Here is a 26,788-nt window from a genome sequence, read left to right as displayed (position 1 = left end):
GAGGTTCATGGCACTTTGGGTAAAAGAGACCTCCTTCGGGGTCAGACCAAGCTAGAGCATCTTGAATTGCTCCCCTTTGGGAGGACCTGCTCCCCAAAACGCCCCCCCCCCCACAAAGAGCTAGCAATGTTCCACAAATTGGGCTCCTCCCTGGCTCTCAATCCTTCCCCAGGAAAGACAAGAGGCAGCTGAAAGCTGCCTGCTAACTTCGGCACTGGAAAATAGACAGCTGGAGTCCAGAATGCTGTTCAAGCAGGCCGGATATAAATCTTGTAAAGAAATGGGGCTGGTGAAAAGTTCCTTTTTTTGTTTTTTTTTTTAAACTCTCATTGCAACTGGGCCCTCCACTGTGAACCGTGTCCCGCTGTGCCCAGTCGGCGGGACCTCCCCTGCCCTTTTTCTGGGCTGCTTCGCTGCTCTTCCTACCTCGCCAAAAGGGGGGGGGGGCGGGTCAGTCCTCACCTTCTCCGTGCAGCGCTTGATGTGTTCGGAGGTGAAGTGGGGCAGCTGCTTCAGGTAGGAGTCCTTCGACCACATGGCCTGCGTGACCATCTGGGCCAGCTCCATGGCAGCCAGGGCGGGGCTGAGCCAGCCGTTGCTGGAGAGGACGTCGACGCAGGCTTGGATCAGCCGGATGGCCTGGGCGGGGGCAGAATCGGCTTAGTGCCCCAGGTGCAGCAGGAAGAAGCCCCCGCTGGCTCCCCGGCTGGACAAGACTCCTGCCCCAGGGCATGTTTCCGTTCCCCCACCCCTCTTCCCCCCACCCGTCCTCCCCCACCGCTCTGCACCTTGCTCAGAATCTCCTCGGTGTCTGACTGGAGCTCTGCGCTTAACTGCATCCGTGACAGGTGTGCTTGCAAAAGGAGGTTGGTTTTGACGTGGGGGTCGTTGAACTTAGGGTTATTCAGCTTGTGGGGCACTTTCTGGGCCAGCTGGAAAAGGAAGGGAAGCGGGAGTCTTCTGAGTCATCAAACACAACTGTACACTGGCGCGAGCTGCCCTCCCCACGTGCTGCCCACCGATGCCCCGCTTACGAGGATGGAAGCTACTGAAATTGGGAGCTTAGGAGATTAGGCAAAAAATACCCTGGGGGAAAAACAGGTGGGGTTCTGCAAGAAATGCACAGCCACCTCTCTGTTGGTGAGCTTATCTGAGGTCTTAAATTTATACGCTGCCCATCTCACCACCGAGCAGTAGAGAATCCCTCCTGAGGCCCCCCACCCCACCCCCAGGGCTTTCCTTGTTAGGGAAAGCCCCCCCCCCGTGGGCCGGCCATAAGAGGCGTAACGACTAAGTAACTCACCAAGCAACCCCAGAAAACTTGTAAGGCAACCAGGAACTTCCCTTGGCACGGAGATCATTCTTCCCTTACCTGCCGCAAGAGATTGTCCTCGTGGTGCCTGATAGGAATATTCTCATATTCTGCAGCATTGGAGATAATTTCAATCAGACCTCTCACTTTGGTCTTGGCATTCAGGGACATGCTGAAGAGTTCTAGAGGGAAGAATTTGAGGAAGAGAAGTGGCCATCAGATGCCAAGCTGCAAGCTCAGGCTGAGGCAGCAAGGGACACGGGCCCCCCTCTTCCCCAGGCTCCTTACCGATGGTGGTGTAGTTGATGTAATAATAAGCGGCAATCATCCCAAGATTCAGAGGTGCCACGTCCATCTCGTCTTCGACACTGATGCACTTGGACTGTTCCAGATCACTCAGAGTTTGTTCCACTAACTCGGAAAGGTGATCAGAGAGATGCCGGTGGGACACACCTGGGCAGAGAACAAATCCAAGTCAGAAGCTGCACATTTGGAAAAAGGCTGGGAAACTGTACGGGAGCTGCCCGGAGCGGGTCAGGGGAGACAGTCAGGAAAAAAAACCCAAAAAACCCACAAATAGTATTGGGACACCGCCCCTTTCACCTTGCAGATTGTAATAGTTGGGGTTCTGGGTCATCCTGCGGTACAAGAAGGTCCAGGTGAGGTAGTCCACGGCGTCCTGCTTGTTCTCAATGGTCTTGGTGACAATTTCAGCATTGAAGTGATCGTGCATGCAGTGGTCAAGGTGAGACTCCACAGGAAGAGGCTCGTAGAGGAACTTTTTGAAGAAATCCTTGAAGGGAAGAGCCAAAATGGTATTTAGCACGGGAAAAACGGCCTGCTTCTTAAGGTTCTGCTCCAGGGCAAAGGACTGCAGAATGGAAGAGAATCTGCTCCAAGGAAATCAAGCCACTACGCATCCTGGAAAATCAATGAAGGATCCCAGGGGTGCAGGCTTTTGCAGCCAGTGTCAGTCAAGCAGCGATGAGTGTTCAGGCTGAATGACCACGATTTAGTTGTCTGATGTCCTAACATTAAGAGCTATTTAATCTTGAAGTGGCAAAAAAATAAATAAATTCTACAGCGGCATCAGAAAGAATATCTAGCACTATCCTATCTCAAAGACGAGCCAATCAGGAACCGGGTCTCTTGAGGTTCTCAAAAGCAGGTCAGTCAGAAATCTACCTATGTAAAGAACCAATCAACGGTCGGGTTAAAGGACGGCCCAATCAGGAACTGGTTCTCTTGGAACTTCCTCAAAACAGATCGATCGGAAGTCTATCTAGAGAAGGAAGCAACTTGCTTGGGCTCTGGGGACAAGGATCAATCAGAGATCAACATGCTCCCTTCATATACAAGAGCTCGGTCAGTCCGTTGCCTACGAGCTGCTGGCAAAACATGAGGGCCCACCCAGACTAAAAGCTCTTCCCAGCGAGAAGGATCCCACGTTCTAGGAGCCCTACTTAGCTCCTAAGCAGCAGAAGAATCCACCTGCTTCCCACCTTTGCTCACCTTCTTGGACCCTTGGCACATAATAACACAGCGTCCCTCATCATCCTGCAATGGGCGGTTAGCACGGCCCACCATCTGAAGAACATCATAGATTGGATAGTCCACATACCTGGCACAAGGAGAACAATTAAGTCAGTTAAGAATCTTGTTAACTGTTTGGGGGAGGGACTGGAATCTAGTTGGATTGAAGGATGTTAATTAATGTCTGTACGTGACAAAGGTCAGCAGTAAACAGAGAAAGCGGCTGTGATTTCAACTAATTAATGAAAGCCCCACTTACATTCTGTGACCTCTTTGTGAACAGAGGAGATCATGCACCTTTAACTGCATTAACCCTGAATCCATATTTTTACATATGTTTCACATACTCCAACGTGAATATTTTAAAGGTCAAATCGCATTTGCACCCAGAGGCAACTCTAAATCTTGCAGCAATCACTCTGGACATTATAATAAAGATGTAAAGCACAAGGGCCCGTATTTTAATCTTAATTAAGTGAACTGTCAACCTGAAGGGAGACCAACTTCCAGTTCACTGGACCCGGATTTCAGCAGCAAACTTTTAAGGATTCTTTGGGGGGAAAAAGAGAGCCAGTTTGGAATAGTGGTTAAGGCAACAAGCTAGAAAGTTGGAGGCTGTGAGTTCTAGTTCTGCCTTAGCCATGAAAGCCAGCTGGGTGATTTTGATCCAGTCACTCTCTCTCAGCCCAACCCACCTTTTTGTTTTGGGAAAAATAAGGGGAGGAAGGTTTGTGGGCTATATTTGCCACCTTGAGTTACTTATAAAGATAATAAAGGCAGGATATTAAATAAATAAAAATTAAAAAATAAATTTAAAAAAATCACCAAGTGAATCCAATTAACTCCCTCTGAATTCCCCATCACACCCCAAACTGCAAACCGCTTAGTGGCAGCTTCAGACAACCCTTTTCCGGCACCCTTCACTCACGCATGGATCTTCCCATTGTAGTACTGCGTGTCCATGATGATCACCAGGTGGGCTGCTAAATTCATTCCCCAACAGAGGCTCCGGGAAGCCACCACCACCTGGATGGCCCCTAAGAACAAACCACAAAGAGGGAACACTCCAGAGCTGAAACAACCACCATGGGACATATTCATTCAGCTGCCTGCAAACAAAAGCCCCTAATAGCCAGAGTACAAATAAGCTTCCATAGCTTGGAGGAAGTATGTCAAGTCTGCTACTACCTAGAGCAGGGCTTTTCAACCTTTTCACCCATTGTACCACTTTTAGGATATGGCAACATCCGAGTACCAACAGTCGCCTAGCAAGGTGTCAAAAACTTGGATGACCCCCCCAAAAAAGGAAAAAAGTGATGAAGTACAGGTAGTTCTCGACTTACAACAGTTTGCTTAGTGACTGACGTTACAACAGCACTGAAAAAAGCCCCCCCCCAAGCCACAGCTGAGCAAGAAGCCTGCCTGCCTGCCCGCCCAGCGACGCTCTTCCTCCTGTCTGAGGTTTTCATTGTTGTGAGCCTTTCTGTTGAGGATTGGCAGCGGAGGTGGGGTGGGGGGGTGTTTGGTTTTTATCCCCCTCCCCGGGTCTGCTGGGTGGTTGCAGCAGGTTTTGGTCACTTCACATGACCCTGGGACACTGTGACTGTCATAAATAGGAATCAGTTGCCAAGCATCAGAATGTAAATCACAAGACCCTGGAGATGCTGCAACATTCCAGCTGATCGGTGCTTCTTCTGGGCTCAGAAGCACCGGGATCAGCGCTGAGCTCCAGCTGGAGCCTGGCGGTGATCCTGGCGCTTCCACTGAGCCCTGACAGCCCTGCAGCTCCAGCCGTCTCTCGCTCAGGCTTGTGCGGTGCTGCCACCGGTTCAGTTCATTCCCCTCCCCCGCTACTTTTCTAGGATGTTCATGTACCACCTGCCAGGTGCCAATGTACCACAGGTGGTACCCGTACCACTGGTTGAAAAGCCCTGTTCTAGAGCAGCACCTTCATTTCTGTTACGGCTGACCAGAAGCATCTTCCAATATGCAACTGGTGTTCACCCACTGCACCTCACAGCAACCAAATCAGCAAGATACAGGTAATCCTCGACTTGCGACCACCACTGACCCTCAAAGTTTTGTTGTTAAGTGAGACAAGTGAGCTTTGCCCCATTTTACGACCTTTCTTGCCACAGTGAATCACTGCAGCTGCTAAGTTAGTAACAGGGTAGTTAAGTGAATCTGGCTTCCCCATTGACTTCCCCATCATAAATATGAGTCAGTTGCCAAGCCCCCGAATTTTGATCATGTGACCATGGAGATGCTGCAACGGTCTAAGTGTGAAAAAGGGTCATAGGTTTTCTCAGTGCCATTGTAACTTTGAACTGTCGCTAAACGAACTGTTGTTAAGTCAAGGACTAAATGTACACTTTTGATTATTTCTTCTCTGCAGATTGTTTATTTCCAGTGGAAACTTAAAAGCACACCCTCCTCGCGGCCTTTTCCTGCAACGTTAACAGTTTACTAGCTAATCTTTCCAGCAGAAGGGATTTGACCTATTAAGTTGTTTCCCTGTGAATCTGATGGGTTGTTGTTTTTTTTCTTCCAAGTAAGGCCTATTTGGGCCCAATTGGCTTTGCTTTTCCTTGACGGTTTACCTGAGCTAAATAGCTGCTCCACCACTCTTCGCTCCATTGAGGTCAGCCCCTCGTGCAGGTAGCCCACCCCGTTCACCACCGTCTCTTTCAAGGTATTGTCGTTCAGTTTGTCCACGTACGGAGCCACGTCCTTCTCAGTGCAGTGCAGAAACCTGTCGAGACAGGAAGCCAGGCAAATCAGATCAGATCAGATAAGCCAGATCTCAGCCAGCTTTTCCTTCGCAAAGGAGGACGTGGCTTTGTCGAGGGCCGGACTCTGCCGGGCAGAAGCAAGCAGGAACGGGAGTCGAGTTCGAAGCACGCTCAAAGTCTACCTGTGTCTCTGGACATCTGAAGCGCAGGTGGTGAGGATGTCAATGGCCGTCAGCCGGGTCTGCTTGCGCGAGGGAACGAACACAATGACCGGCTTCTTCGGAGAGTGTTTCATGATCGCATGGTAGACCGGCTTCGCCATGGAGAGCAGGCGGGTCTGCGTGTGGCTGATGTTGAAGCCCTGAGCAAAAGAAGGGAAGGAAACCAAGGCAGGATGACAATCACATCAAATCTACTGGCTGGGCAAACTTTAAAAGGAAGAACTGCAATTAAAGCCCACTGACAGCATGGAAGGGGAAGCTGAGGTTTGAGTAGCTCCAGAAAGGGACGGAAAGGGAATCTGTGTCAGGTCCACCAGCGTGTCCTGCCATTCTGTGGAAAGGTGGGGGTGGGGGGGAGGAATGTTTGCTGGCATCTTTCACATGCTTTCACTTTTGCTATAACCGCTTGGGAATTAGGGAGGGAGATTGTCTTCAGAGACGGAGCAGACTCTCTCCCAGCCGGTTCCAGCCTGGCTTCAAGGCCGCCAGGCCCTGAGGATGCCCTGTTATATGCCTAGCACCTCAGCATTCTCAAAACAACCTTCCGGCATCACACTGGCTGCTGATAGACCGGTCAGGGGATGGATTTGGGGAAACGGAAGAACTGCTTTGAGCTTTGCGCGGGGCTCTCGGATTTGGCCTGACTTTTCTGCATCCACTTTCTCTCAGTAAAAGTTCTTGTGATTCAATTCAACAGAGCCAAGAGTTCTGCTTTCCCGAGGGACCAGCTGGGTAGCTCCTTACCCTTTGCTTTGCCTAATAAGATGCAAAGCATCTCTCAATCAATGAAGGTGGATGCAGAGGTAAACTGAGTAATGGACTGATTTTCAGGAGCTCCGTGTGGGTGGAGCTGGCCCACTGAAAGAGCGGGAGACTTACTTGGATGTGCAGCTCCAGAGGTACAGGGCGCACATTGGGGTGGAAATTGAAGGTGGCTGTAGCACTGCAACCAAGCCAATGGGCCACATCCTTGGCATTGGACAAGGAGGAGCTGAGGGCCACAATTCGGATGGGCCGCTCGATCTGGGAGGAGATGTAGCGCATTCGGGAACAGATCACCTCTAGGACTGGCTGTGAAAAGAAACCAAAGAGAGATAAGTTACGTCAGGGACACCCAATCTAGCAATTAGGGACAAGTGAGGAAGAAAGGCATGCGATGAAGTGCTGAACTTCACCCAACTTTCGCTGAAGAAATGAAGAAATCACCCAGAGCTCTATCAATGAGCAAGAACTGCATTAGGTCAGGGGGTGGAGGTCAACAATGGATTATCAGTCACAATCCCACACATCAGTGTTTCTCAATCTTGGCCCCTTGAAAATGGACTTCAATTCCCAGAATTCCCCAGCCAGCATAGCTGGCTGAGAAATTTTAGGAGTTGAAGTCCACCCCTCTTCAAGGGGCCAAGGTGGAGAACCATTGCCATACATATCTACACATTTTCAGTCTCTTAGGAAAACAAAAGAGGGATTCAAAATGGCAACCGTTTCATTTAGGCCGTCTACAATCCTGTCCCAGAAGGAACGAAGGGACTGCAGATGTGGTGAACTGGGTGAGCTGAAACTCTCTGGCTTTTTTCTGGAAACTTAATTTACAAGGAGAGCTTGCTTTCTTAGTACTCAGATCTTTACTCATTTGAACCTATCTCGGACATAATACATTTTAAAAAGACTATATCAGATCTCCTTTTAATAACCTGGTTTACTGAACAGTGGATTTCATTCCTGCAGTAAGGAAGAATCAGTTGTCAGTATCCAGGTAGAGATGTGCTACCACAGATGTGCTACCACAATTTTAGACCAGAGATGACTACATCCTCAATCACATTATGCAAAGCCATTATCCTTGAGGAAGGTAAATGTGTCTTATAAAACAGCGTTCCCCAATGTTTCTGGCTTTGTAGACTTGGTGGTGGGTGGTGGTGGTGGTGATGGGGAATGGTGCACGCAAGTGGCCAGCGTGTGCCTGGGTGGCTCCATTTGCACAAGCAGCTTTCACATGTGCCTGCCGCTCACGCACAGCGTGTGTGCACACACTTGCTGGATGCTGGCACAAATGTATGCACGCGCACGCTCGCTGGCTGTTTCCACGGCCCAGTTGCAAACCCCTCAGGGCCCAACAGGTTGGAGACCCCCGGTTAAAAAAAAGCCTGTTGCTGAAACACGCCACACACCTGGCAGCAAACCCGAATGGCTTCCTTTGCAAATTGCACTAACATCCAGAGGTGAGGTAGCAGTCCAGATGAGACAGATCCCTACGTGCCTGCTTTCCTCTTAAAAGAAGCAGTGGAAGTGTTTTTCAAGCAGGAAAAATAGGGTGGCTTGGAGCAAAAACACCCCCGTGTGCACCTCTCAGTAAACTGGGGTTGATGTCTTCCAGGTCATTACACGGCGTGAAGTACTGCCCCAGTTGGTTGGGGAGGAAAGAAGGGAAATTGCTCACCCGAAATTTCTAACACAAGCACTGACAAAAACCTTTCACAGTCGGAGACCTGCCTTTCTCTACCACGCGAGGCAAAATTGTCCAACTAGGTTGGAGGGAAAGAACCAAAGCTTCAGGATACAGGCATCTTCTCCATGAAAGAATAGAGCAGGGCTCTTCAAACCTGGCCCTTTTATGGCTTGTGGACTTCAACTCCCAGAATTCCTCAGCCAGGCACACGTGCCTGTCTGAGGAATTCTGGGAGTTGAAGTCCACAAGTCATAAAAGGGCCAGGTTTGAAGACCCCTGGAATAGAGCAAAAGGAAGCTGTGCCCAACATTCCCCCTCCAAACAGAGCGATTTTCTCGGCTGGAAACTCACCCCGTTCTCGCCTCCAATGAGGTGGACTTCGTCCACAATGAAGAGATTGACGTTCTGCACGTTTTTGCGCTGCTTCCATCGCCGGGACAGGATGTCCCACTTTTCCGGGGTGCTGATGATGATGTTGCCCTTGCCCAGCAACTTCAAGTCAGTGCTGGTCTCCCCCGTCAACAAGACGACTTTGAGCAGCCGCTCTTGGAATTTCTCGTACCAATCCAGGAAGATCTGCCTCAGAGAAGGAAGGAAGGAAGGAAGGAAGGAAGAGGAAGATGAGAACATCTCAAGAGGTCCTCCAGGTTGAACCTTGGCTAGCTGGGCCCCTTCTACTCTCGCCAAACCCCCACCCACTTCCTCCTTTTCACATCTGCTGCCTGCGAGACTCTCTGTAAAGCAGGGCTGGGGAACCGTGGCCCTTGTATGACTTGTGGACTTCAACTCCCAGAATTCCTGAGCCAGCCACGGGTCAAGAAGGGGCCAAAGTTTTTCCCATGCTGGCTAGGAATTCTGGGAGTTGAAGTCCACGAGTTATACAAGGGCCAATACGGTTTCCCGGCCTTCCTGCAGAGCGAGCAACCTCCATTGAGTGCTGATCTGTTCCCTTCCATGTGTGTGTGTGTGTGTGTGTGTGTGTGTGTAAAAATAAATAAAAATGGGGAGAGCGGATACTTAATGTTACATGTATTGACAGCAGCGAGAATTATGTATGTCCAATATTGGAAAAATGAAAAGTTACTGACTGAAGAAGTATTAATGAAGAAAATATTGGATTGTGCAGAAATGGATAGATTAACCCTAGAGATTAAAGAGGAAGGACATTCAGTTTACTATAGAACTTGGAATAAATTCTATCAATGGCTAGATAAGGGAGTTAGAGAGAAAGGAATGTGACATGCAATTTTGAATGTATTTGAGTAAGAATACCATACATTGAAAACTTAGTACTGTTTATGATAATCTATTATGCCTATCATTGTTATTATTACCTTTATTACTTTTATTTATATATATTTACCCAGACAATATGCTGTTTTCCAAATAATTAATGTTACTGGGGGAAACCCCAACCCTCACCCCCAACCTTCCCTGTACCCTACCCCAAATTTCCATTCCCTTAGCCCCCTCTTTAACCCTATAAAAACTAATAAAAAAATTCAAAAAAAAAGCTAGCCCAGAGCTAGGCACCTGTTCGGCAAGCGCCTCCATGGGAGTGATGTAGACGCAGCGTCCCTCCACGTTCTGCAGAAGCATCCTCAGGATGGCAAACTCCGCACAGATGGTCTTCCCACTGCCGGTTGGCGCGCCCACAAAGACGTTTTCGTCACTGTTGTAGACGGTGTTGAACACTAGACATGGAAAGAGCCGGACTGAACGCCTTGCAGGCATCACTGGGTGCTGCGGTGATGCCACAGGTGCAGCCAGGTGAGCGACAAGCACCAGATAGGGAAGCCATGCTCCTGTGCTATAAGGCAGGAGTTTTGACCATCTGCAATTCTGCAACGATGCGGTGGAATCCCCGGCTGACAGGGAGGGCCCTCTCTAGGGGAAGTAAGGAGACATTCCAGCTTGGAGTTGGTTCAGAGGAGGAAATGTATCAGTGATGGCGAACCTTTTGGAGACCGAGTGCCCAAACTGCAACCCAAAACCTATGTATGTATTGTTGGTGGGCATGGCCCATTGGGTGGGCGTGGCCCATTGGGTGGGCATGGCCCATTGGGTGGGCGTGGCTGCGGTGCTAACGGCAGACTGGGTGGGATCAAAAACTTCACAATCAATTCCAACTTTGCGAGATCTTTTTCCTGCGAGAAGTTGAAATTAATTGATTCACTTTTTTTTTCACACGGCGGCGGAGGCCTAAAGCGACAAGGTTTTCTAAAACCCAGCTGAAGGGCTAGGACTGAGGTGATGGTGCACGTGCCCACAGAGAGGGCTCTGCGTGCCACCTGTGCCATAGGTTTGCCACCACGGAAATATATCCCCAGGTCTACATCTGCTACTTCCCAAGGGACGGTGGACAGTCTGGCGAGATTCTTGTAATATAGGTGATCAACAATGAAATATCCCCTTGAGCCTATTCGTGAGCTATTCTGGCTGCGCACGCCCGACACAGAGGCAGACTTTGTGCCGGCTGTCATTTGAGTCTTCACAACTTATGGAGGAAGCAGGAGGTGATTTAATGTTACAAACCATGACCCTAATTTCCACTCCTTGTCAACGAAAGGCATCCAGTCTTGGCTTAAGCCACTCACTTCATCGCTATACCCTCTGGGCTTGATTTTCATATTTCTCCAACCTTTTCTACCCCACCTTTTTTAAAAAAAAAAAAAAACTTTGCCTGAGGAGAATCCCAATCATCTGCACACACTACGACCCGCTTTGCTTTGTCTTAATAAAGATATTACCCAGTTTTGGGTATTTTGTTTTAAGTTTCTAATGGCTTAAAATATTTATTTATTTATTTAGCTATCGTTTATTTAGATATTCCTGTGCTGTCTACGTTCAATCTCCAGGACGCTCTCCACGGCCAAGAAAATGCTTTCTTTTTTCTTTTTTTGGCAATGCCTACCTTGGGTCTGGATTGGATTGAAGAAGGGGAACTTGTCCTGGTAGAGGCTCTCAAAGGCGCTGTTCCGCAATGCAGAGACCGGCAGGGGCTGTAAGTCCAGCAGTTCGGTCGGAGGAGGGTACTTCTCTGGAAGGATTAAGTGCCGGAAGGAGACGGGCAGCTGCGTCTCGCAGGCTGGAATGAGCAAGCAGAGAAACCCAAGTGAGCAGCAGGGACACTTGAAGAGCCCGGGCACCAAGAGGTGGAGGAGAAAACAAGCTCGCATCAGCTCTCCACGTTTCTCTCTTGCTAAGCCAGTCCCCTTTGGAGGAGAGACCCGGCAGTCAGTTTGAGAATCCTGAACCGTAGTTTTAGTCTGGTTGCCAAGGCGTCTGCAGGGGAGCCCAGTGACGTTGTCACACGTGTCATGAAGTTATCACACAGATTGCACTCTTCGCATCAGTCATGCAACAATGTCACTCGGGATGTCATTGAGGCTTGTGCCGGACACCCGACGGGCTGCCATTAGCCTTCAGGAGCCCAGCAGGATTAGCAACAACAAGGCAGACTGGACTGATATTTCTGTCTCCTTTACATTCACTTCTCACGGGCTCTGACTTGTAACTGTATATTAACTGTGAAATATTCTTTTGCCATTTTTAGCTATAGGGCTCTTGAATTGGTGTTAAACTGGACTTTTTTTTACCTTCTTGTCAGAACCCATTCCTGTTTCATTTCATTTCTATCTACCCTCTCTGATCTAAGAATAAATCCCACCTTTTCCTGGGTTTTGCCATACTTCCAAGGGGGAGGGGGGATATGCCTGCAAGGCTATTACTTTCACTTCCCCTATTCGCTACAATGAAACCCTTTACTTTGTTTATTGGGTCTGTATCATGTTTCCTGCCTTCTCTCTTTTAAACTGTCAGTTAAGAACAAAGGAAGAAATAAGGAATGTATAACCTCAGTGCCTGGTTTATGTCTACGTCTCTGAGAAAGGTGTGAAGAAGCCACGGGCATGTTGAGACGCCAAGATCTGAATTCCCCTCCCTTCAGCACCTAATACCTGGCACAGTTCCCTCCTCCAATTAGCAGTCATGAATCACGTTCTCCAATTAGCAGGCTGAAGGGCAAAGCTTCCCTTCCATTCTATAAAGGGCCATTTCTTATCTTATTAAAAACAACTGGGGTAGCATCCTCCTCCCCCCAGCTTCATCTAATTCTAAGAGCAAAACAATTTAAAGGAAGAGGGCGCCTCTTATATTGTCAAAGCAAAAACATCCAAGGTTTGCAGCGTTGACATACTGCTTCACAGTGCTTTACGGCTCTAAGTGGTTTACAGAGTCAGCAAATTGTCCCCCCCCCAAAAAAAACAAGCTGGGTCCTCATTTTACCAACCTCAGAAGGCTGGAAGGCTGAGTCGGCTTTGAGCTGGTGAGAATCAAAATGCTGGCAAATCGGCAGAGTCAGTCTGAATTACTGCATTCTAACCACTGCGCCCGGCTCTTGCAAAATCCAGGCTGGACTGACTTCTTGCAAGAAAATGCTTACGTGCAGACGGAATGCCTTCCTAACCTATCCCCCCAACACTGCTATTTCCATAAATAGAATAAACCTGTTTGGCAAAAGACCCCTACCCCCCTCTCCACAGACTTACAAAGCCAGCGATCCGAGACCACCCGAATGAAGTACTGTGGAGGAAGAGGCTCAAAAACCGGCACGAAGAAGGTGATGAGGTGCTCATCTTGGGCGTACTTGGCCTTCAGAAGGAAATACTCGTGATGGAGAATCACTTCGCTGTCCACGTCTTCCACCAAAATCCAGAAGGCCTCAGAGGAACCATGGACCTGCCCCCAAAAGGAGAGAGAGAGAGAGAGAGAGAGAGAGAGAGAGAGAGAGAGAGAGAGAGAGAGAGAGAGAGAGAGAGAGAGAGAGAGAGAGAGAGAGAGAGAGAGAGAGAGAGAGAGAGAGAGAGAGAGAGAGAGAGAGAGAGAGAGAGAGAGAGAGAGAGAGAGAGAGAGAGAGAGAGAGAGAGAGATGGGATCGTATCAAGGAAGCAAGAAGAGTCACCAGACCAAGACTGAAGAGATTTCTCCACCGTGAACTGCCCCATCCACAGGTGACCCTCAGATCCCAGCTTCTCAACATTACTGGAAGTTGTTCCTGCAGATTCCAGATTGTCCGTTTACCTTTTCATCCCACTGGAAATCAGGAGTAATCGTTAGCTCCACTTTCAGAGTAGACCTAGTGATGGGCTGCAAGTGGACAGACAGCTCCAGTTTGGGGAAGAGGTGGACATACTTGTGGATCGTCTTTCCCATCTTGGGCATCCGAATAAGCTCTCCTGCAGAAGGACAGTATTGGTAAAGAGGAGGAGACAAGGATCTCCTCAGAAGCATTAGAATCAGGGCTGGGTATTCCCCATGGCTGGGTTCATACACCGTGGTAAGCTTTTGGCATGGTTCTGGTTAAGCGTTATCATGTGAATCCAGCTATCGGATTTATAAATCCCGGTTTATGACTTGCCATGTCATGTGAGCTAAGGCATTTGTAGTTGCTCATTCTTCAATGTGAGGTCAATCTTTGTGTCACTTCAAACACAATCGAACAGAGATCTGTAATCGTGTATTCAAATAGTCTTCAGGAGTTTACTGTTTTAATTTAATTTACGTAGAAATATCAAATTCATTACAAATGGTATTTATTCTGGTGATTCACATAACGCCAGGTCACTTCTGTCTCAGCTTTTGGTGTCTTCAAATTCAGCCGTAATCTAAACATTTAATTCAGGATCAAAGATGTGCACTCAACTATGTTGTGATACAAAACTGAGCAATGCGCACCTTTCAAAGGGATACAGTACCTTTGTCAGCCTACAGGAGGAGCCCTCCCCTACGCACATCCCTCCTGTCTGCCGTCTCCCTCACTGACCTATTTCGTTGTGATTCAGGTCATACAGCCGCTCAAATGGGAAGTTTTTCTTCTCAATTTTCTTCACCACCTCTTCAGGCAATTTCCGGAACTGTCGGAGGGGGCACATGGACTGCCACCTGTAGGAACAAGAAGGATCCAGCAGATGCTTTCCTTCAATTGTCGGCATCTCCGGAAACAATATCTAAAACTGCGAACCAGTGCAGGGAACTGATCTAACTCCAGGATTGCATCTCTCAAGATCCAATCCTCAATCCTGGCTAGAAAAGATGAAATACTAGAAAGCTACAGTTTAGTTCCTTTCATCTATTCAAGGAGAGAAGCAACCTAGAATTAAGGAGAAACTTCCTAACAGTGAGAACAATTAACCAGTGGAACAGCTTGCCACCAGAAGTTGTGGGTGCTCCATCACTGGAGGTTTTTAAGAAGAGACTGGACATCCATGTTATAGGGTTTTCTACTTGTGCAGGGAGTTGGACTAGAAGACCTCCATGGTCCCTTCCAGCACTATTCTATTCTATTCTATTCTATTCTATTCTATTCTATTCTATTCTATTCTATTCTATTCTATTCTATTCTATTCTATTCTATTCTATTCTATTCTATTGAATCTTTTATTTTTATTGGCAAAAAGTGGTCCTTTGCGAGGGCGGTGAGACCCAACTTTGCTCGTTCTCATTTACAAGACTCCCTAATTTTACTATCTTGGGGGTATGCACATGTTCCTTATGTGTGTCTACATGTGCAAAATAGAACATTCTCTTCCCAACATCTAATGTGGGGATTCCGAAGCCTGCACTGCTGCAGTCACATTTCACGTTTTCTAACAAGACCTCTTGGGAAATAGAGGAACTTATTAGAATATTAAAAAGGTTTATAGAAGGTTCTGGTGGCAAGGACTGCTTTCAAGGTTGACTCAGCCTTCCATCCTTCCGAGGTAGGTAAAATGAGGACCCAGATTGTTGGGGGCAATTAAGCTGACTTTGTAAAAATGCCGCTTGGGGGAAGCCCTAATAAGCAGGTATATACATAGAATGAAGGCTATTGCTAAGCACATTGATTTGTGCTTCTTAGATTGTAAGCCGCCCTGAGTCTTCGGAGAAGGGCGGGATATATTAAAAAAATGCTGATCAAGGAATATGCCAGAACCCAGCACACTTAAGGATACAAGACACCCATGCTGCCATCTCCACAACGCAACGGTTCCTTCCTTTCTCCCTGTTAACCCTGCTTAACACTACTGGCAAACTGTTAAAAACTTTTCCTTTAAAAAGTGTGTTCCTCCCCAGAGACAAAATTCAGAAGACCAGGACACAGATATCACAATTGCCAGTTGCATCATTTGAGGGAAACCAAAGTATGACTGTCTTTCACACCATCGTTGCAGCATCCCTGGGGTCACATGATCAAAATTCAGACGCTTGGCAACTGACTCATGTTTATGACGGTCGCAGCGCCCTGGGATCACGTGACCTTCTGACAAGCAAAGTCAAAGGGGAGGCTTCGTGGTATCCGTAGCAGAGCAACCAGATTCAGCCATAGTTTCATTCCACACAGCATTAACCTTGTGAACTCTCAGGCTTCCTCCTTCCGTTATGTATTCAAGATGGACAGTATTTAATATTTTGTTACGTATATGTAGGGGTGTGGGTCTATAGATACGCTGTACGTGGTATGTTTTAGGTGTGTGTCATGTATGTGTTTCACTTTGAGAGCGGGCAACTAAATTTCATTTTTGATGTGTGCCGTCGTGCCCATAGTAAAAAAAATGACAATAAAGATTATCTATCTATCAGATTCACTTAACCACCATGTTACTAACTTAACTGCAGTGACTCTCTTAACAACGGTGGCAAAAAAGCTGGCAAAATTCACTTAATGCCTGTCTTGCTTGGCGATGGAAATTCTGGACTCCGTTGTGGTCCTAAGTCAAGGACTACCTGTACATATATTTATTTTTGAAGTTGAACATACATTCAACAGATTTGTCCCTCCCTATCTTAATCCTTAAAGCCCTATTTCAAACCATTCTAGCAATATTTACATGGAACATTGCCGAGACCGAGCAACTGAGTTATTTCTCTCGCACGGAAACAAATGATATGATAGGCAGGTCAAATTAACAGACGGAAGCTACAAAAAAAATTAAGAGAAGCCGCCTTACATTCGCTTGTCAATCATCTTACAAAGGTTGAGGGTCTTGTCGGTGAGCTGCGCCCAGCCCCGGTTAAGGACTATCTCAAAGATGGCCCGCATGAGCCGCCCAGCAGACTGAGAAAACAAAAACAGAGCGACAATTTCAGTTCGCTACAGGTACCGAGAGGAAGAGGAAAAATAATGTGCATCCCACCTCAGGGAGCCTTTAATTTCCCATCTCAGAGAACCATCGCCTTCTGAATCCTAAACCGTCTGGATCTGAGGTTCCCATTCCATCATACAGAGGAGGAGACCTCAGAGGCATTCCCCCTTGTCTGAGAGCCAAAGAAGCTTGGACAATCAAGAGATGGATCAAACTGGACTCTAGTCCACCGAAGGCTTTATGATTTTAAATTTCATGAAATAGTAAAAAAAAAAAATCTCCAGATTCCACAAGGATCCTGAAAACCTGGGATAGCCTTCTCCAGCATTAGGACAGCCACCCCCAGCTACGGAGGCATCCAATTATCTTGGAACTGTGACTCACCTGAGTGACGTAGACCATGTCCGCCATGAGGGCGAAGCCTTCCAGTTTCAGCTGAGAGATAAAGGCTTGGAGGAGCACGTTGATCTAGGAGAGAAAACGAACTTAGCCCTCTCCCAAGAACATGTCCTTCCTTCTGTCCCTAGAAGGGGAGATACTGTTGGGGGGGGGGGGGGGGTTAAGAGAATTTTCTTAATTTGGGACTCCAGCCTCAAACCAACTAGAACAGTGGTGGCGAACCTATGGCACGTGTGCCAGAGGCGGCACTCAGAGCCCCCTCTGTGGGCACGTGCACTGCTGCCACTAGCAGCTCACGCAGGTCCCTTAGGGCGCCACTGCCACCGCCCGGAGCACCAGCCCCGCCCAGCACAAAGCAGGCAAAATGGCCAGCTAGCAACCTCACATAGAAGTGTTAGAGTAACGAGGTGGCCATGCCTACCTGGTCACACCCACCCAGGCTGCTGTGACCACCCTGGCCATGCCCACCCAGTGGGCCGCACACCCCGCCCTCCCTGAGGGAACCGCAGCGCTGATGCAGCCCTGCAATAAATAAGTGGGTTTTGGGTTGGGGTTTGGGCCCTCGGTCTGTAAACGTTTCTCCATCACTGAACTAGAACATACTGCCTATTCATCTGAATCTCCCATTCAGTCTTCTAGGCACTTGGCAATATGTGTGTATGAACAGACCAAAAATAGACACGCACTGTAAAATATAAGCAAGTCCAGACTTTCCCACAGGACTTGGAAAAACGTACCTTAGCGCTTGGCTCCTCAATGCTCTCTTTGACTGGAATCGGGACCCTTTCAAGCAGCTTCTGAAGCTCCAGTTTCTCTTCCTGCAAAGATTAGGAGAGAGGGGGAAAAAGGGGGGAAGTGAATCACCCCTGTCAGGCTAAAGTGGACAGACCTTGAACAAGAAAAAAAAGTGTTTTATTTTTATTAGAGTTCCACCAACTGGAATCTGCTGTGTGAGACTCACTGCATAACAATAAAGAATGCTGAGTTCAGAATTTAGTTCCAAGGACTAGGATGGAGCTTTTCTGATCCCCTTTTTCCTTTCAGCACTACAATTTGGCTGTCATTCGGGAATCAACTGGCTACGGTGATGGATGAATTACTGCAAATCACCCCTACCTCTGCCCATCTTAAGTCAATCCATTTCCAAAGGTAAAACATGAGCAACAAAGGGCTACACTTGAAAGCAAAAATTGTGGCTAGATTCTGTAAAAAAATAATAAATAAATGAAAGGACTGTGAGGTTCTTGTGGAGGGAAAGCTAGAATGCCAGACATTTAGAAATGGGCACACTTATTTTCGTGAAGGGAGCTAAGCAACAATAGCTCTAATGTTAACATTCAAAACTATTTTAATCCCTGAAAGATGGAAAACAAGCGCCGAAACTAAGGCAGTAATATTATCCTCCTCCCCTGATAAAAGCAGGAGTTGGGAGAAAGCTCTTGGAGCGATGCAAAAATACCGGAGGAGTTGCAGAATGTGACTGTCCCAGTATTAGCCCAATGGTGAAGATAACAGATTGGCAGGAAGGAAACGTCACCTCTGACTTCATACCTCTCTCACGGTGATGTTCTTGAACTCGGAGGACAGAGAGAAGACGCGGAAGAGTTCAATCTCACTCAAGGTGGGCTTGAGCAGCTGATTGTAGGTTTGTATGGTGTCGTTGGTGATGTAGTAGTGGCTGGCAATGCGGCCCAACTCGGTCACCTGCGAGGGAGAACAATTGGGGAAGGAGCAGCTAACATGGGGAGAAGGAAGAATCAACTGTACGCAGAGCTATGCATTGTAATGCTGTTGTTCTAAAGCCACTGAAGATAGGGGGTGGGGGTGTGTGTCTCTCTGTGTGTTTGTGTCACCGGTTTTGCAGGCAAAAAGGTTTGTGTTAATTAAGCTTTGTGTGGAGCAGCGCTTCCTTATATCTTGAAGCTGCTGACAATCTGGTTGACTTGCAAACTGGGCAACCTAGCTTTACAGGAAGATTTTTATTTTTATTTTATTTTTATTGATTAGATTTGTTTGCCGCCCGTCTCATCACGTGGCAATGCTGCCGCGCCATGCTTTTCACAGGCTCGAACCTGTTGTAACTCCCTTGTTAAATTTCATTACAACAACAGCACTGAGGCTGAACTGCACGAGTCTCACCGAGCAAATTTTTGTATATTTTGTGGTCTTGCCTGCCTTCTGGAACAGCATCCCACCAAAGTCCAGTCACAATGCTGCTGAAAACAGCAGCATTGCTGTTTGGCTCTTTTTGCAAACTCTAAAGACAGGATGACGGGTGGTGTCAGTTATTATTTTGCGAGCATGATGTAATTTTTAACTGTTGTATATTTTATCTTGGTTCTTTTCCCCCTCTCCGTAGTATTTGTCTTTTATTGTTGTGGTCTTTTTCAATTTTAGTAATTCTCTGTAAGCTGCCCACAATTGCAAGAGAGTGGGCAGCTTTAGAAATAAAATGAAATGGAAATGTACGAGATACTTTGGGCCTCGTACACGATAGCAACAGCACTTGGACTTATAAACCCATTTCACAGTGCTTTACAGCCCTCTCTAAGAGGCTTACAGAGTCAGCATCTTGCCCCCAACAATCTGGGTCCTCATTTTACCGACCTCAGAAGGATGGAAGGCCGAGTCAACCTTGAGCTGATCAGGATCGAACTCCTGAAGTGAGCTGTGACTTAATCTGCAACACTGCATGCTAGCCATCGGGTCATCAGGGCTCTTTGCCAATCACCAACGCAAGTGATGATTTATGGCCAGACCCTTAACAGAGGCTGATGGAATATGCTGAGGTAAAGTAACCTGAAACATCTCCGTACTAACCTGGAAATTCCCAGTCTTCTTATCATATTTGACTAAATTGTTTTTGTCCAGCATCAGGGCTGCCGTGTGCACCAAGTCCAGTCGGCGCTGGTCCAGCAACGGGTCTCCTTTCATGTCGTCGTGGGAGATGCCGTAGAGATTTGGAGATCTCAGCATTCGTATGTAGAGATAAGTGTAGCCAAGCCAGTTCACTGCATCCTACAACAGCCCAAATAGGAAGCACACAGGGACTATCAATCTCTGAAATGCTACAAGGGCCAGGGAATGAAATGGCATTGACGACTCCTGCTCTGAACACCAGTACGGTGTGGAAAGTAGGCTCATAGACTATACTAAAAGGAAAAAAAGTGAGAGAGCAGAGAGGATATAAGAAATGGCCTTGAGCACGGGCTGGCAACCCGCGGCTCTGGAGCCGCATGTGGCTCTTTCAGCCTTCTCCTGCGGCTGCCAGTTGTCTTCCGCCATTTGGAGAGGGAGAGGGAGAACGAGAGGGAGAGAGAGAGAGGCACTTGCGCTTCCCTTCTCTCTCTCTCTCTCTCTCTCTCTCTCTCTCTCTCTCTCTCTCTCTCTCTCTCTCTCTCTGTGTGTGTGTGTGTGTGTGTGTGTGTGTGTGTGTGTGTGTGTAAAAAAGAGAGTAGCCTCACGCTGTTCTCCAACAAGCTGACAAACTTATTGGGTGGGGCTCCTGCCTTTGCTGCGTCTCCGCAGGAAGCAGCAGAAAGCAGCAGCTCAGGAGAGCCAGTCCAATAAGAAGGTGTGTCAGCTTGTCAGAGAACAGCGCGAAGCCAGCTTGCCAGGTGAGCAGAAGATCGGAGAGAGGAAGAGAGGAGAGGGAGGGAGGGAGAGAGAGAATTCATGCACAGCAGCCTCTATTTCTTTTTAATTAAATTCTTCAATCAAGCTCTACCCCCAGCCCCCTCGCACGAGTGAGTTTTCTGGCTCCCAGTGTTTTCTTTTCTCTGGGAAATGGGTCCAAGGGGCTCTTTGAGTGTTTAAGGTTGCCCACCCCTGGCCTTGAGGAACAGAAAGAAGAGCACAACCAAGGCAACAGTCAGGTAAAAGAAATCTGAGTGTGGGACAGTCCCCTGGCACAAATGCTTTTATTTCTGCTTTTGCTTTTAACCCACTGAAAGCCACCCAGAGTTGCTTTCTTATTTTATATTTAAATTTATTGCAGTTGTTCAACTCCATTAGACCCTTCATGAGAGGGTGGCCCCAGAAAGAAAACAAATGAGTAAAAGAGCATCATGACAAGGTTGGAGGGGAGGCAGGGAAAGAGACAAAAGGGGGAGATTTTTATTTTATTTTTTGGTAACTGGGACAAACTAAATCTTTCTCAGTTGTAGGCTGATAGGCGCTACAATAAAACAGGGCACAAAGAAACATCTGCAAGAATTGGCAGTGATGCTCCAAGCCCTCCTGAGATAAATCTTCCTCGTCCTGATATCCTTGGATGGGCTGGAAATGTAACTCCCCAAATTCTATGCCAGCAGATCTCAAGACATTAGGAAGGCACCAGGGCTCAAAAAGCTTGCTGCAGATACTAAAAGCATTGAAGTAGGAACACACACGGAGGAAATCTACACTAGGCAGAGACATCCGAGAGTAGGTCAGCGAGAGGGACATCTTACCAGCAGTTGGAATGCAGAATTCAAAATGCAAACAGGAACAAACAAAAGCAGAAATTGTCCTGTATACTCTTCACCCAGGGTAAAAGACTGCAGTTGGAGAAGTGTTCGTAGCCCTGACTATATATTCTGCGGGGTCCTTGGTGCTCTCTGAGCTTGGTTGTTTTCTCGAGACATCTCGTTACCAAACTAGGAAGCATCATCAGGACTAGAAAGGAGTGGCTTGCCTACCACTGTTGGAGGGAGTGTTGTTGTTGTTTTTCTTCTTCTGGATAGTTCCTCGATTGAGCTGTTTTTTTGCTGTTTGTCTGAGTTGGTAATCCCTTTACTTGGGTATTGTTTTACTACTTGATTATTAGCTAATATTAATCTTGGTATTAATCTCTGCTTATCTGGGGGTTGACTGCTGGCAATGAGTTGTTCTGGTCTTTTTGCTTCCACTTTGATCTCCTTTGAATGATATGCAGATTCTGCTTATCTCTATGGGTCTGCTGATGGCTGTTCTGTATTGTTACTGAACTCCAACTTAACCGTTTATTTTTTAAAACTGTAGCCTGCCATTTGCTATTCCATACGGAATAGATTACAAAATGGCAGCCGAGTGCCAACTATCTTTATCTTATTTTCACATACATCCTGTGCAAAGACTGCCAACCTAGGAACATTTCCAGAGCAGCCAGATATAGGCACCCCATCCTCACCTTTGCATTCTGGACGTTGCCCAGCACGACCTCTGCATTTAGCATATCTGGGAGCTTGGCCACCATCTGGCTCTCAATAGGAAGCTGCTGGTTGAGAAGAGATAGATAGTACTGCAGTTCGCCATGGGACGTGATGAGGATCCCCTCGCCCTTCGTGTCGTACTGAGGTCTTCCGGCACGACCCAACATCTAAACAAAACACACCACCACATCTTGAGACTCACGCACAGGACCTGGTATAGGGTTTTAAGCATGCCAGACAAATTTCTTGTGATGGGAAAGAAAGGAGCTCTGAACATTTAAATGCACTGCATTCTGGAGCGTTCCAACTCGTGAGCAGGATTTACCTGCAAGATGTCCAGGGCACCCAGCTCAGTCCAGCGGCCTTTCTCGGGGCTGTAAATCTGCGTCCCTTTGATGATGACCGTGTGAGCAGGGAGGTTAACACCCCAAGCTAAGGTTGCCGTGGAGACCAGAACCTGTAAAGAGAAGAACGCCCAGGAGATGAACAAACTTTAGATCTAATACAGCTTCTAATCTCTGTGTAAAATGCAATATCAGTAAAAGCCCAGTTAAGAGATGTCTTTGCAATAATTAATTTTGATCACACATAATTTCATTTAATTTTTACGCAACTAATATAGCTAGTCAAGTTATAACTGACTACCTATAGTAGGTAGGGCACTCAAAAAATTGACTTACAATCAGGCCTCACACTTATGAATGGTTGCACGGTCACATGATCAAAATTCAGGCACTCGGTGCCCGGCATATGAGGGTTCCAGTGTCCTGGGGTCACATGATCCCTTACAACCTTCCCAGTTGGTTTCCCACAAGCGAAGTCAATGGAGGAAGCCACTCACTCACTTAACAACATGATTCACTTAACAAATGCATTGATTTGCTTAACAACCACGGCAAAAAGGCCATAAAATTGGACATGACTTGCTTTAACAACCACCTTGCTTAGCAATGGAAATCCCAGCCCCCAACTGTAGTCATAAGTCAAGGACCACGCATCGTGGCAAAATACTCCTCATTCAGACTCATCCACCGAGGGGAATAGAACAGCCTTTCACATCTAATCTTCCCTGAGAACAAAAATCTACAGTAGCCCCCAAATAATGCAAGAACATTCTGAGCCTTCTTTGCCTTTTAAGAATTTTAAGACATTCAACAACAGGGAATTCATTATTCCGAGAAGTGCTGCCATGCCTGAATGTGCTTGTCTGCAAACAAATCTTCCACCAGTGTCCGATCCACCCTGGTCATGCCCGCGTGGTGAATGGCAAATCCATAGGGCAGCAAGTCTTTAAGTTCCAAATTCTGTAAGGGAGAAAACAGCAAAGTTGTTAGAAAACAAAGAAGAAAATTCCTCCCAATGATTGCAATGATTTGAAAAAAGCCAGAAAGTATTTTTAGGTGCCCACCACCCCTTTAAGGCAGGGGTAGGCAACCTTGGCTCTTTTATGACTCGTGGACTTCAATTCCCAGAATTCCTGAGCCAGCATGGCTCAGCTTGGAAATCTCTCTCTTTCCCCTCAGCATGGCTGGCTCAGGAATTCTGGGAGTTGAAGTCCACGAGTCATAAAAGAGCCAAGTTTGCCTGCCCCTGCCTTAAAGGGCTGAGGGAGGCTTGCTGACTGTGCCAATCCAAGGGATAAGATGACTTTGGCTAATAAGAAGAAACAAGTACAATTCTCTATTAAAAGTTTTTTTAAAAGGGCAAAAGCTGCATCTTTTAGAAATACGGCTCTATCTTCTATCTTGGATGTTCTATAATACAGGTAGTCCTCGACCTACGACCACCACTGAGCCAAAATTTCTGTGGCTAAGCGAGATAGTTAAGTGAATTTTGCCCCATTTTACAGCATTTCTTGCCACAGTTGTTAAATGAACCACTGCAGTTGTTTAATCAGTAACACGGTCGTCAAGTGAATCTGGCTTCCCCACTGACTTAGCTTGTAAGGTCAGAAAAGGGGATCACATGATCCTGGGACGCTGCAACCGTCATAAATACGAACCAGTTGCCAAGCGTCTGAATTTTGATCCCCTGACCCTGGGGATGCTGCAATGGTCACAAGTGTAAAAAATGGTTGTAAGTCACTTTTTCCAGTGCCGTTGCAACTTCGAGCAGTCACTAAGTGAACTGTTGTGAGTCAAGGACTATCTGTACTTTGCACATCATTGTTGAGATGGGTCTATCATTGCAGGATCCAACCTGGGTGGCTCACCAGGACCAGAGGCTTAAGTCTTCCGAGCTTTCGGAGTCGTGCCGGAGCCCGTCCTCGGGAAACTTCTCTTTCTCCACGGACGGGCTGAGGGTGGGGAGGGAGAGATGTTTCCAGAGGACGGGCTCCGGCACGGGTCCAAAATGCTTGCAACAATAAACTTCTGGTCCCTGGTGACCGACTCAGATTGGATCCTGCAACATTATTGTCCGGGCTGCCATCCTGCTACTGTCACGGTTCGGACAAATGCAGTACTTCAAAGAACTTCAAGGCATTGTTTACCTTAAAGAATCTTTTATTATACTCGCATAGCTTCCGCACGTATATATTAGAAGCCAAGATCTGAATTCTCCTCCCCTGAACACATCGTATCAAACGTGGTTCCCTCCCTTAATTTAAACGTCATAAATCACATTCTCCAATTAGTTTAAAGTGCAAACTTTCCCTCCTGTTTAACAACCCGCCAAATTCTTCTCTTATTACAGTCTTGAGATACATTCCCTCTACTCCCCCCAGCGTCCACTAATTCTAGCTCTAAAAATAATATACGAGTTAAAGGAAGGCTACGTCTCCCTATGATGTCAAGCAAGAACATCGGATGTCAGCAGCATGGACAGCTACGCTATGCACTTCCTGCTGGCAGCCTGCCATGCTTGAAGGGCAGAGAGTTGTGGAGTGGGATGGGGGGTTAGTATGAGAGGAATTGAAACTAAGGATCGGACCCTCCCGCAAGAGCCGTTCCAAGGTCATACTGTGGAATGAAGAATCCAACCAGCCCGTGAAGACAAAGATTGTTACCCAAACAATTCGTTAACACCCAACTGGATACTCAGAGAAGAAGGGAAAAGTTAGCCATATGCCTTGAGCCCAAAAACGTTAGATCCAGCTTTGCTTCTACTGTAATCACTTGGCTTTAGCAAAGCGTATATCAACTTCCATCTCAAGTACCCAAATGTAAGTCCAGGATTGTTTTCATTTTGGCAAACCGTGCCCTCGAAAGTCTCTCTTTTCTAACTGACCAAGCTGGGACGGTTGACAGTTATCCTGGGGCGCGTATATTTGCCTTCATTCAGATTTATTGTTTTACAGGTGCTTTGTTCAAAGCCTCTCTTGAAATCGGCATGGAAAGTGTTGGGAGAATAAAATACCTTGCATTGCTCTGCCTCTGTCCTCAGGACCTCCGTGGAAGCAGAGCCCTCTCGCAGGAAGAGGCCTAGCGTGTCTTTCTCCAGACACATGTCTCTGATGGCTCGCGCTGTCTTCCCCGTCTCCTTTCTGGAGTGGACAAACACGAGCACCTGGTTTACAAGCATCAGAAGCAGAACCATTAATCAGAATCGCCCAGAGTGGCACTGAGCTTGCAACGAAGAACACTAGAGGGCGCCGAAGACAAATGACAATACTGTATATCTAGTTTTGCAATCCCTTAAGAGCAAATGTAGGGGGAAATGAAAGGAAGTCCAACCCATCGTACCTGGTTCTTCCCAGCATGCTCCATGATCTTCTCATACACGATTTCATTCATAATCTGAAAGCGCTTGATGGCTTTCTTCTCTGTAATTCCCACGTAGGTCTGCTCCAGAGGAACTGGGCGAAAGCTACAAGGAGACGGGCAGAATTCAGAGAGATGAAGACGACAGCAGCTAGCCTTGTAAATCTTAAATTAGAGATGTAAAAAGGTCTTTCTATCCAAGACGTACTTTGTACAATTCCTTGTTCTGTTTGACAAGAACATGGTAACCAATGTTATATTTCTCTCTCTCAGGACTTACAGTGAGGGAAAGAATTATTTGATCCCCTGCTGATTTTGTACGTTTGCCCGCTGACAAAGAAATGATCAGTCTGTAATTTTAATGGTAGGTTTACTTTAACAGTGATAGTCAGAATAACAACCAAAAAAAAAATAGTTGTAGGCCTGTTTTTTTGTCTTTGCTGGCGGGGGAGGCAGTTTAGCTCCTGTTCCCTCCAGGAGGCGGGATCCACTGGGCTTCACTGTTGATTGCAAAGCTTTTGTGGGTCAAGCTACTCAGAACTGTCTGCAAACTGGGCAGTTTAGAGATCGGCTAGACAGCCCGGTGTCACCAGTTACGCCCTGCATAATGCCCAGTAACCGTTCAGCCGCCTTCTGCCACATACCTGTTGTCAAAGTAGAACAGTCCTTTGGTGGGCTCCACCCTCAGGAAGGTAGCCACATCCTCGTAGTTTGGCAGGGTGGCACTGAGCCCAACCAGCCGGACGTCCTCCTGAGTCATCTCGATGTTGCGGATGGTTCTGGCCACCAAGGCTTCCAGAACCGGCCCCCGATCATCATGGAGGAGGTGGATCTCATCCTGCCCAGAGGAGAAAGTGTGACCTTCATGCATAGCAAGCCAAGAGAAGTAGAGTTGCCAAGAGCAAGGGTGGCACAGTGGTTAGAAGGCTGTATTGCAGGCTGACTCTGCCCTACTGCCAGGAGTTTGATCCTGACCAGGTTGACTCAGCCTTCCATCTTTCCAAGGTGGGTAAAATGAGGCCCCCGATGGTTGGGGGCAAGAGGATGACTCAGTAAAGCACTTAAGAGAGGGCTGTAGAGCAGTGTGAAGTGGCATAGAAGTCTAAATGCTACTGCTAGTGCTGTTCCAATGGATCACACGGCCAGG

The 26,788-nt window shown here is 47.3% G+C and overlaps 1 protein-coding gene across 1 annotated transcript in view; it reads right to left on the bottom strand.

The window, feature by feature from the left end:
* The window catches only part of SNRNP200 (small nuclear ribonucleoprotein U5 subunit 200), a 46,325-nt gene that overhangs the window by 4,195 nt on the left and 15,342 nt on the right, over positions 1-26,788 (bottom strand). Inside the window, exons 15-41 of the mRNA XM_081333680.1 lie at positions 26,286-26,479; positions 25,624-25,747; positions 25,298-25,447; positions 23,134-23,244; positions 22,266-22,397; positions 21,919-22,107; positions 19,590-19,787; positions 18,321-18,473; positions 17,507-17,587; positions 16,755-16,838; positions 16,236-16,342; positions 14,072-14,190; positions 13,330-13,484; positions 12,798-12,987; positions 11,162-11,335; positions 9,781-9,941; positions 8,599-8,823; positions 6,678-6,869; positions 5,760-5,938; positions 5,446-5,597; positions 3,774-3,882; positions 2,825-2,933; positions 1,916-2,105; positions 1,601-1,765; positions 1,373-1,494; positions 789-932; positions 463-639 (exon numbers count right to left, since the gene is read on the bottom strand). Coding sequence (XP_081189806.1) covers positions 463-639; positions 789-932; positions 1,373-1,494; positions 1,601-1,765; positions 1,916-2,105; positions 2,825-2,933; positions 3,774-3,882; positions 5,446-5,597; positions 5,760-5,938; positions 6,678-6,869; positions 8,599-8,823; positions 9,781-9,941; positions 11,162-11,335; positions 12,798-12,987; positions 13,330-13,484; positions 14,072-14,190; positions 16,236-16,342; positions 16,755-16,838; positions 17,507-17,587; positions 18,321-18,473; positions 19,590-19,787; positions 21,919-22,107; positions 22,266-22,397; positions 23,134-23,244; positions 25,298-25,447; positions 25,624-25,747; positions 26,286-26,479 — 4,086 coding nt within the window. The remainder of the gene's footprint in view (positions 1-462; positions 640-788; positions 933-1,372; positions 1,495-1,600; positions 1,766-1,915; positions 2,106-2,824; positions 2,934-3,773; positions 3,883-5,445; positions 5,598-5,759; positions 5,939-6,677; positions 6,870-8,598; positions 8,824-9,780; positions 9,942-11,161; positions 11,336-12,797; positions 12,988-13,329; positions 13,485-14,071; positions 14,191-16,235; positions 16,343-16,754; positions 16,839-17,506; positions 17,588-18,320; positions 18,474-19,589; positions 19,788-21,918; positions 22,108-22,265; positions 22,398-23,133; positions 23,245-25,297; positions 25,448-25,623; positions 25,748-26,285; positions 26,480-26,788) is intronic.

The sequence above is a fragment of the Vipera berus genome, assembly GCF_964194415.1.
Source record: "Vipera berus genome assembly, chromosome: 8".
Lineage (NCBI taxonomy): Eukaryota > Metazoa > Chordata > Lepidosauria > Squamata > Viperidae > Vipera > Vipera berus.
The sequence above is the reverse complement of the archived record's forward strand: the minus strand, read 5'-3'. Positions and strand labels throughout refer to the sequence as shown.